This window comes from Heteronotia binoei, chromosome 9 (genome assembly GCF_032191835.1).
Source record: "Heteronotia binoei isolate CCM8104 ecotype False Entrance Well chromosome 9, APGP_CSIRO_Hbin_v1, whole genome shotgun sequence".
NCBI lineage: Eukaryota > Metazoa > Chordata > Lepidosauria > Squamata > Gekkonidae > Heteronotia > Heteronotia binoei.
Genome location: NC_083231.1, coordinates 54845541 through 54857048, shown reverse-complemented (window position 1 = coordinate 54857048; position 11508 = coordinate 54845541). Strand labels below are relative to the sequence as shown.

General features: G+C 39.7%; 1 protein-coding gene across 1 annotated transcript; it reads right to left on the bottom strand.

Annotated features, from left to right (window-relative positions):
* Window positions 1–206: 206 nt before the first annotated feature.
* On the bottom strand, window positions 207–10370 carry FGA (fibrinogen alpha chain). Its single transcript, XM_060246615.1, has 6 exons — window positions 10235–10370; window positions 7974–8102; window positions 6981–7164; window positions 3696–3841; window positions 1445–2318; window positions 207–1048 (listed from the first exon to the last, which is right to left on the bottom strand). Exons 1-6 carry the CDS (start codon window positions 10283–10285, stop codon window positions 339–341), a joined length of 2094 nt encoding a protein of 697 aa, XP_060102598.1. The 5' UTR covers window positions 10286–10370; the 3' UTR covers window positions 207–338.
* Window positions 10371–11508: the final 1138 nt, after the last annotated feature.

Genomic DNA, 11508 nt, shown 5'->3' with positions numbered 1-11508 from the left:
TTCCTGTGATGGGGAAAGCCTCTTCCTGTTGGAAGGAGACTTCAGACTTAGTGAAAGGGAGTCACTGGATGCAACCCATAGAATTTTTTTGTTCTGACAATAGTATTGATTTCAGTGGGTATCGATTGGTGCACTATGAACACCAAGCCCACCAGCCATTTTAAAATATTAGCAATATTGTAAAAAAATCAACCACACCACCAATGTTTTAAAGAGTGAAACATTTTGTTTTATTTAATATGCAGTTGTGTCTCAGTTGCATTCAGTTGCTTGGATAAAAATACAGTATAATTATGAGGTATATAGTTTGGGAGAAAGTTTAATTTTTCCTTTTCTTTCTAGTCTGTCTCTACAGGCCTAATTTTCATTCTAGCAACTTTGAGAGAGTAATCTGAGGGTCTGAAGGGGACCCACACCACACCATTTTCAATCTCATAAGGAATGTTGTTCCTTGGGTCATATTGGCCTCCTGAGTAGTAAATTCCGTTGAGGTTAGCAGCTTGGCAATTGTTGTACCACCACCCACCTCCATATACTTCAGCACAGTTTTCTTCCCACTGATCACTGTCTCTGTCAAAAGTACTGAACTTCATGTTGGCATGAGCGGTGTATTCACTGCCTTCTTCCTCTGAGCCTATGATCAGAGCATCTCCAGCTGTGCCCTCATAATCAGAGATTCTGAGTCTATAACCTTTCATTTCAGAACCTATATGCATATAATACTCTGCATAAGCTTCATTGCCCTCCCAGTCCTCTACTTCCACTCGAAGGACAGTGTCCTTCTGGGTCAGTATATGGAGATTTTCATTGCCCAACCAGAGCTCTCCATTCCCTTTGCCATCCACGCTGCCGAAACCTTTCTTGTAGTCTTCCCAGGTCCGGTTAAAATTCAATGACCCATCAAATCTCTGTTGGATCAGGAGCCATCCTCCCAAACTGGTCTCTTGGTCGCAATAAACTGAAATAACCTTAGTGGATCCTGCTGGCTTGATTCTGAAAATGCCACTTTGGGCACCAGAAGTATGTTTTTGATGGATATCCTCACAGTCTAAAAAAAAAAGTTGATCTGGTTGACAGAGGTTTTCAGTTAAACTTTATAAAAGGCTCACAGGAATCCAAACAGTAATAATGCTGATGATTACCAGCTACATTTAATTTCCTGCTACACTAAAAAGAAACTTTGGAACTTGTCTTCCCCCTGAAATTATTTCTTACATGCACATTTTAATTCCAGATGACACTCTCTATGCAACTGTCTTGCTATCCAATCACTAACAGTAAGAAGTACTTTCCCCACCGTTCCTAAATGGCAACAAAACAGACACTTTATTTGTATTTTTTTAACTATGAAATGTATTGAGGTAATAGTATAGCCAGTGTGTCAGTTTGGTTGCAAACAGAACTCACTCTTGCTCCCTCAATAGTTATTTTCGGTGATGGATACCTGTCCCGATGTAGCTTTCCCCCAGCTTCTCTCCGCCTGTGCTCAAGCTGCGTGCCCGAAAATCAGGAGTATCCTCTCCACTTTCATCATGTTGCAAACTATGTGTCTCTTCAAATGGGGAAGAAATTTTTAGGGATTTGGTTTCAAAAGTGGAGCCCCCTTTGTTGAAGCTATTAGTACTACTGCTGCTGCTTATGACAGTTCTGGAATGCGATGAGGTGCCACTTGTTTTAGAATGGGATTCAGGTAAGAAGGAAATCCTTCCGAAATCATCATCTTCTCCCTCTTGTAGGTCAGTGAAAACGTCAGGTCCTTCAATATGCACAACATGGGTGTTGGTGCTTGTTCCATGGAGTCTGCTACTGGAATCTGGGCTGAAAAACTCTTTTACCTCTGACAAATGGGAAAGATCAGAGAAGCCGCTTCCACCACCAGAAGAGCTAACTTTGATGTTGATGGTGCCTCCTGCTTCTTCAGGTAGTCCATCCAGAAAACCAGGAGTGACAGCCTTGGTGGTATGCGGTTGTCCATTGGAACTTGCTTTTGAGACAACCTGCTTGGTGACTACAGCTGAACCTCCGGATGCTGATCCTGGACCTTCTAATACTGCTTCATACAGATGTAACTTATTAAGTATTTTTATGTCTTCTTCTGGTAAGAGTGTAGTTTTGTAATGCTCGGGAACAGTGGAGTCTTTCAGTGGTCGCATTTTCAAGACCCTCAAGGGATTACTTTGGAATTCTGGTTGCAAGTTGATGCCACTAACTTGAACAAGTTGCTTCCTTATGTTGTTATAGCGCTCTGGATTCACATGATAGACAACACTTCGAGCGCAAGATCCATGGCAGGCACGTACTTTAATATCAATGTCCACCTATTTAGAGATGGATGGGGAGAAATTAAGTGACTGCAATTTGATCTCCAAATGTCCTTTAGAAGTTTTATTCTTAACCATACATATGGAATTATGTGTGTATTTATGATGGATTCATTTCACTGGCTTCACTGAGGCTACTGAAAAAGTTGTAAGAAAGCTGATGCCACTATTTTACATCCACTGGAAGGGCATCATGTCCTTTCGAAGTAAGGCAGGAAATATATTCCTTTATTTAAATCTTTTGAAATTAGATCCACAAATTGAAATTAGATCCACACTGGTCTAACTGTCCCAGTTGTGAAAATCCTAGATTGCTTCTAGACATGTAAACTTTGGAACTTGTCATGATCAGGGCTTTTTTTGGAGTAGGAACTCCTTTGCATATTAGGCGAAATGCCCCTGATGTAGCCAGTCCTCCAAGAGTTTACAGGACTCTTCTTACAGGGCCTACTGTAAGCTCTTGGAAGATTGGCTACATCAGGGGGTTTGTGGCCTAATATGCAAAGGAGTTCCTGCTACAAAAAAGCCCTGATTTATACTACATTTTAAAGGTAAATTCAGTGAATCGTGTTGGCAACTGGTCATGAATCAATTGTTTGTTGCCAGTTCCTGTTTGGGAAAGTTAATACTGTTTTTCAGTTTGCAGACAAAGCTGCCGTTTAAAAAAAATGACATGTAATCATAATAATATGATTACAAATTTATAATAAAAATAAATTAAAAGTGAGTAAAGGCTTTCCTTGCAAAGCAAAAAGCAGTACAGTACTTAATCTCTGCACTGGATGCTATACACAAGAACTACTAATTAACAATTGATTTCTGAATGCTTGGGCCAACTGCAGAGAAACTGAAAGGAAATTAATTAGGCTGTAAATCAAGGATAAAGGGGAAACAAAAAGGAGTAGGGGAACCTGTGCTGAATAGGACTGGAAGAATACTTCTAAATCAACACATTGTAGGAACTATCTCAGAGGTCATGCACTGTTATATTTTCATGGGGAAATACAGCTCTATTGAGTGCTATGTGGAACTCTAGTTTCAGTTCTGTTTCCAGTGGCTTCAGCAGCACAAAACAACATACAATGGGATGGAACAGTAGTTCTCAATTAAAAAAAAAATACTCTCAGTATCTTCCTCAAAATTATAATTTTCGCTATCACTGAATGAAGCCATGATAGGAAAATGGGTTCCAAACTAGTACAAACTGATAAATATAATAATGGTGTAAGGTGTATGATTCTGGAAATGGCACAACAGGACAAAGAACTCTTAACTTGTTTTTCATGTCTTTTCAACAGAGTAGCTCATCAACTAGCATGACAAACAACAGCTCCTGCCTTTGTAAGTGATAATAAACAACACAACACAACTTACCTCTAAACGATTTATCTCTGTGACTTGATTTTGGATGCTGTTTTGAAGTGCTCTAATTCTGGTCAATTGGGTATCAACTCTTTGTTTCAGTGTCACGAGTCTCCTCCTTAGATCATCAGATAACTGTCCATAGCTATCTTCTCTATCTAGACCAAAAGAAGTCATTATTGTCATGATAGGTTTTCCCTCACATTTCTTCATAGGATTGCTAACTCTGGCTTGCGACATTCTTCAAGATTTGGGGGCACTGTCTGGGGAGTACAGGGTTTGGGATGGGAGGTGGTGATATGGGCTTTTTTGAGCAGGAATGCACAGGAACACAGTTCCGGCATGGTGTCAAGGGCTGTGGCCTAATATACAAATGAGGTCCTGCTGGGCTTTTTCTAAAAAGAAAGCCCTGTGCAAAACAATGATGATGTCAGGGGTGTGGCCTAATATGCAAATAAGTTCCTGCCACAGAGTCAATCCTCAAAAGCTGCCATTTTCTCTGGTGAACTTGATCTCTGAAATCTGGAGGTCAGTTGTCATCCTGCGAGACTGTCAGGCCTCATTCTGAGGTTGGTAAGTCTAGTTATTTAAAGGTGTAATTACCTCAAAATGACCTTAAATCAGCATTTAAACATATAAATGCTCACTGTAATTTTTGTTGAACCTTTTTGTGTTTTGACTGCAGACAGAGGGAATTTCGTTATCAAATCTAAGTGATACGCATTGACTAGACTCCAAGGAACCCTTAGATGCATCCAAAGACACACATCCATGTAAGCATAAAATATTCCGTTTTTTCCCTCCTAGTCCACAAATCCTTCTGCTGCTTCAAAAATCACATCCAAACTTATTCACTGTATCAGAAGTATGTCATACTACTGGAAATGGGGGGTTCAGAAATGAATTCAATGCATGCCCTTTCATATTGTAGCTTGCTTCCTTCCTTCCTTCCTTCCTTCCTTCCTTCCTTCCTTCCTTCCTTCCTTCCTTCCTTCCTTCCTTCCTTCCTTCCTTCCTTCCTTCCTGTTGTAGCTTGCTTGCTTGCTTCCTTCCTTCCTGTTCAAGTTAGGCTGCTTCTGGATTGGGGTGCCCCCAACATGGCAGCAGCAGCAGCAAGTAGTGTTAGAACAAGCAGGAACAGCGTCCACATGCCCCTTTCCCATACTGCTTGCTCTGCTGCTGTCCCCCTCATCCTGCTCCTCACTGTCACCCCTGTACATTGTGCAAGCAGCCACCACTGCAATCTGCAGACTCCTTTTTAATGCCCTTTTTAATGCCCTTTAAATCCCCCCCACCCAAGCTGCACTATAATGCAGCAGTACAACTTGGAAAAGAAATGAAAAATGTTTGTACTTCATATATATCCTGGCCTTTTTCCCAGCAGGAACCAGTGTTCCCTCTGAGTTAGCATGAGCTGGCTCACAGATATTTAGCCTCCAGCTCACACATTTTTGTCTTAGTTCAGGAAAATTGACCCCAGAGCATACAACTTTAATGCCAGTAGCTCATAAAGTAGAGTTTTTGCTCACAAGACTCTGCAGCTTAGAGGGAACATTGGGGGGGGGGGCAAAGCAGTCATTCTCATCTTCTCCATTTTAACTTCACAACAATCCTGTGAGGTAGGGTAAGCTTAGAGTGAGCGACTGGCCCAAGGACAATCCCCTGAAAACCTTTTAAAGGACTGAAAGTCTTTGGTCAGTCCCTTCCCACCATAGAAGAGTGTCCAGATCAGGGGTGGCCAAACTGTGGCTCGGGAGCCACTTGTGGCTCTTTCACAACATATTGTGTGGTTCTCAAACCCCTCACCACCCTGTCAGCCAGCCTGAAGAAGGCATTTGTCTCTTTAAATAATGCATTTAAAGTCAAAGGCGCTTTCTTTCCACCTCTTCCTCCTCCATCTGTTTGCCTTCCTGACTTCCTGCTCTCAAACATGTGATGTTCATATCTTGCAGCTCTCAAACATTTGATGTTTATTCTATGTGGCTCTTAACATTAAGCTAGTTTAACCACACCTGGTCCGATGAATGCTCCACAGCCACATCTTCACCTTTACTTGGGAGGAAATGATGTTGAGATTTTCTCCATAGTAAAGGGAGGGATGAGGGCAGCCTGATGAATCATTCCCTGATTTGGCTGTTTTCTGGAGAGTCTTTGTGTTGTCCCTGCACTGAAAAATCCCCATATGAATGAGAACCAAGGAACTGTGTTGAATGTCTTTGGAACTAATATTCAAGTATAAGAAAAAAAGGTGACCATTACAACATTTAAAAATGGACATTTTAAAAGTGAAATATTACAATTCCTAATTCAGTTAATATTACTTAGAACTGAACAGGTTGAAACAATCTGAATCTAACATTATTAAAGAAAAAGTGAATATTCTGGCACATTCAAGATGTATTTTCAAATTTCATCATTGTGGTCTTTGAGCAGGGCTTTTTTTTTTTTAGCAGGAATGCACAGGAACACAGTTCCAGCTGGTTTGATGTCAGGGGGTGTGGTCTAATATGCAAATAAGTTCCTGCTGGGCTTTTGCTACAAAAAGCCCTGTGTGGAACAATGGCTGCATCAGGGGATGTGGCCTAATATGCAAATGAGTTCCTGCTGGGCTTTTTTCTACAAAAAAAGCCCTGTCTTTGAGCAATCCCACATGGAAAATGCCACCACACTTCCAGTGTTCAATCCAGTATTCAGGATACTCCATATAGAGTCTACAGGCCCAGTGGCATTTCCCAGGTAGAACAGATGATTTTTCGATGATCATCTCTTACAGGTAAGTGCAATGCCATTTTATTGCTTATAACCAATGTTCCCTCTACGCTGCAGTGTCTTGTGAGCAAAAATTCTACTTTGTGAACTACTGGTATTAAAGTTGTGATCTACTGCATAAATTATTGATCATCCTTCTTGAGCTAAGACAAAAATGTGTGAGCTGGAGGCTAACAATCTGTGAGCTAGCTCATGCTAACTCAGCTTAGAGGGAACACTGTTTATAACTGCAGTTCATAAAAATTATATAAATATAGTGCTCTCTTCCCTTCTCTGTAAAATCTTGCTCTTAACCACCTACCCTTCTCCCCAGTCATGCCACAGAACAGTTGTGCATGCATGCTTCCCTCATAATACCAGTGAATAATCTGGCAGGAAAAGGTGATGCACAATTGCTGACTCCAAGCCTGATGTATATGAATTCATTTCCTGGAAGAACAAGTTGAACTTTTTCTGGACAGAATTTGAGAGTATAAACAAATTAGGAGTGAACTACAAGATTCTCATCTCCCTGGGGATGATACTTACCATGCTGATTTATCAGATTTTGGCTCAGGATGTCAATGGTCTCCTGCTTCACAATTACAGCTTTCTTGTAGCTGTTTTGATTGTCTGAGAGCATTTTCCTAAGTTTATTTATTCTGTCACTAAAGTCATGATCTGTTTCATCTATTAGCCCTTGCATCCTGCATCCTGAAGGACATTTAGAGCCCTGAAAGAAATGAGGATTGAAGTTATGAAATATCTTCCAAATCATTTGATCAGTCTTGTTTTTTTATACCGCAAATTAATATTTGACTCAGTGTATTAAAGGCCAAACACAGCTATGATTGCTTACAGTTCCATATTGTTATCCTTCAGTGATAGAAACCTTCAGTGGTTTCTTTGCCAGCTTTGATAGAGCAACATTATGTTTTTGTTAACCATTTTCCACTTGATCTCCCCCCACTATAAACCTCTGACTCCCCCTCCTCATGTTCCTGGGGTTCCCATGCTCCCAGCAAGCAGCATTATGGGGACATTTGGGGCTACAAAAGGATGGAGAGTGAGATAAGCACACTCCATGGACAGAAACCCCTTCTTTCTGTAGAAATTTCTAGTGGATGCAAGCCAATGCATTGATAACTAAGCCATGATTCTTTTTTTTCTCTAACACACCCACACTCACACCCACACATTGCCTTTTATTTCACACCTGAAAGTTGAGCAGTCTACTCCCATTAATGTCCATTTGGAAGTATATCCTACTGAATTTTAGGACACTTATTCTCATAGAAATGTACATAATATTAATTGATTGTCACTACACATCTATTAACTGCAGCTGTACATATTTCTTTTGGTAAACAGCACCTAGGGGTTTTTCAGCTGACCTAGCAATTCAAGGGACTTCTATGTTGCATCATCCTTTGTACCATTTATGTGGACTGCACCATGACCATCATGTTGTACTGAGATAATGGTATGTGATAGAAAACCTGACTAGTTTGCTTCAGGCCCTGCTGCTTTCCATTCACTTACCCAGTCATCATCAGCACACAGTGGCCAATTCTTATCTTGCTTGCAGTCAGACTGAGCTTTATGCTCCACTATTCTTGGACCACGTACTCCTCCTCCATGTTCTTCAAAAGTGCTTTCACCCTCTGCTGCCTGTCATAGAAGAGGGAGTGGGGGAGACAAAAGGCACACTTCTTAATCTCACAGTAATAATTCCTTGAGTCAAAACCAAAAAATACATATCAGTATTAGAACACTTATAGGGCTGCATCCAGTAAGTTTTCCCATCACTGAAAAATGGAGCAGGGCTCCCCTTTCACCACCAAAAAAGGCTATGATGGATATCATGGAACTTGCATGGGATAAAAACCTCATGAGATAAGGACTGTATTAAAGAGGAGAACTGGGCAAGATTAAGTGAAAAAGTTGGCTGGATTGAACCCAATCTTAAAATAAAGTCATCAGCTGCACACAAGTATTTGTTATTGTTTCTGTTATTTCATCTGAATGTTTAAATTAAACTAAAATAAATTTTGTACTGGTTCTTTGCTTAAACACAATCCTTTCATAAGTCTCAAAATTAAGATGAATGGGTTATAATACTAAATAATGAAAACACCACCATTTAATTGCCTCTGTTTATGTTTAAGTATTGCTAAGGGGTAGGAAGGACATTTTTAAAAGACAGGGCACCATCCAAGCAGGATTAACATCCCAATAAAATGAATGGGGTTTAAAGAGGTTTGACTAGATTGTGCCCATACCCTAATTCCATAAAACAGAGTGGTAAAGCTGCAGTACTGCAGTCCTAAACTCTGCTCACGACCTGAGTTCAATCCCAGTGGAAGCTGGGTTTCAGGTAGTCGGCTCGAGGTTGACTCAACCTTCCATCTTTCCAAGGTCAGTAAAATGAGTACCCAGCTTGCTGGGGGGAAAGTGTAGATGACTGGGGAAGGCAATGGCAAACCACCCCATAAAAAGTCTGCCGTGAAAACGTGAAAGCAATGTCACCCCAGAGTTGGAAACAACTGGTGCTTGCACAGGGGACTACCTTTACCTTTTTATAGAATCATATGAGAAGATCTCATGAGAAGGGTAGAGAAGATCTTTCATGAAAACCCAATGAAGTCAAGCAGACTTTGCTTTAGCTTCTCTGGTATTTTGATTAAGTCCTTAACTTTTCAACCATGTGTTGAGGAAGGTTTTCATCAGGTTAGTTTTATAACCTCTGTCTTAAATCATTAGGCATCTTCAGGTTATATACTAACTATAAGTGTAGTGTTGGTAGACACTAGACCAGTAGTTTTCAAATGCTTTTAGGTCAGACATACTTCTAAGCTTATTGGACTTATCTGAATTTACTGTAATTTGGAGATCCACTTATAACATGGCTTCATGCTACCTTCTATCTTTCAAGCAAATGATGTTTCCTCTTCCTCTATAAATAGTGATTGGATTAAACAAATTCAAAATATGCAATGTATGCAAATACAATTCAGTTAATTGTATTTAGTTTAAAGAAGTTAGGGCAAAACATGTGAATTTGGTCTAAAGGAAATTAACATTGATTTATCATTATTGGAATTTTTTTGCATTAAAAACATAAACCTCGTATTTCTTGTGTGTGTGTGTTATACTGCATTGCAATCCATTCATTTTTCCATTCAATATAATTATACATTTCATTTTTAAAAACTAAACTAAAATTTTGGCTATATTGATTTTGCAGGAAATGTTTATAATTTCATATACTACTCAAAAGTACTTTTTAATATTTATTGTGTAGAAAACAAGGAAATTTGCTCAGAATATAAATATTTTCAATCAATCAATGAATCATAAAGAGACATTTATAAAGTATTCTGTTGCCCCAACCCACATACAGATAATATTCATCTGGATATCAACATGCTATACTAATTTGGGTCATCAGTGAACTGCATCTTGTGAGGAAGAACAGGAAACAAATTTCTCATCTTGAGACTGTTGTATGTAATCTGCTGTTCCGGGCTAAACTGGGGACACTGGTCTTTTTGTACATATACAATTAAATAACTACAGTTTGCATCTTAGAAGCACAGATATGGTTCTAGAAGCACTATTGTTGATCCAAACATCTGAGGGGGGAACGAAAACACCCATTTCATTTTTCTGTTATGTAGTTGCATTAAGGCTGATTTTAGCACAAATGCATTTCCTCTTTAAGTCAGTAAGCAGCTGAAAGAATAGAAACATTGTAATAACAAAAAAACCCCACAGGACAAGCAGATAAATTTAATTCATACCCAGGTGATGCTGAAGCACAGCAGTGCACAGAAGAATCTCATCTGAAACATCTTCAGAAAATTGTGGAACTCATACAAAGAGACACCTTGACTTAAGCACTTTGGTTGAATTTAAACCTTTTAAAAAACAAAAAAACCCTCTTGATTAATGATTACTTTCCTTCTGTTTGCAAAGCCGGGGACATCTTAGCCTGGACCTAGTATCTATTGCACAAACATTTGTTTGCTGGAGATGTGTTTGTACAATATCAGCAAACATGGGAGATGGGGTGTGTTTGGAGGGGATAATCCTACCATCTTCCGGGAAAGGAAATTTGTAAAGTTTATTTTCTAGAGTTTTGACATAGATAGAACATGAAGAGGAAACATTAAATTCTGACATATATTATATAACATGTGAGTCCAGTAGCAGTTTGAAGACAAGCAAGATTTCCAGGGTATAAACTTTTGAGAATCAAAGCTCTTTTGTCAGAAACTTTGACTTTTGAAAGCTTATACTCTGACTGCACTTGCATCTTGCTCTTCTACTGAAGATTAACATGGCTACCTACCTGCAATTATCTTCATTGACACAATATATCTTGTACAGCACATTGGCGTTTCCTGTATTACAGGAATGATGTGCTTGCCAACCTGGTACGTCCATTTTATAATACGTGGGCATGAATGACAGTGTGGCTGTACTTCATAGCAGCACTACTCAGTTTCCCCCACGTGACATTATAGTGGGAAAATTCATGTTGTCAGCATTTCTTACATGATCTTCCAGATTTGGACATTACCAGAACAGCATGCAAAGCAGCCTCAGCACTGCAACAGTCATAAAAAGGTGAAGGTAGTCCCCTGTTCAAGCACCGAGTCATTATCGACCCGTGGGGTGACACTACATCATGATGTTTTCTTCGCAGACTCTTTTACAGGGAGGTTTGCCATTGTCTTCCCCAGCCACACACTGTCCTTTTAGCATAAAACTAGCCCATAGTTTTAATCAGGGCTTTTTTTGAGCAGGAATGCAGTTCTGGCTGTCTTGATGTCAGGGTGTGTGGCCTAATATGCAAATGAGTCCCTGCTGGGCTTTTTCTACAAAGAAAGCCCTGGTTTAAATTGTTTTGAGATTAAGGGTATTTTTCTACTGGGCTTTTGAATATGTTTTTGTTACCCAATGAAAAATGTCCAGTGAACTTGATGTCCCTTCCTCCTTGGAGAACACCTTCATCCTGTAAACCCAAAGAAGGCTTTTCTTTTCTTTTCCTGACCTGGTTGTATTCATTCAT

Bases quoted from the DNA above. Each gene is read 5' to 3' on its own strand.
- FGA (XM_060246615.1), bottom strand. From the start codon at position 10,285: ATGTTTCAGATGAGATTCTTCTGTGCACTGCTGTGCTTCAGCATCACC. The intron at 3,842-6,980 runs GTAAGTATCATC...CTTTTGGTCTAG, and splicing joins AAATCTGATAAATCAGCATG to ATAGAGAAGATAGCTATGGA. The intron at 1,049-1,444 runs GTATCCATCACC...TTTTTTTTTTAG, and splicing joins GGAAAGCTACATCGGGACAG to ACTGTGAGGATATCCATCAA.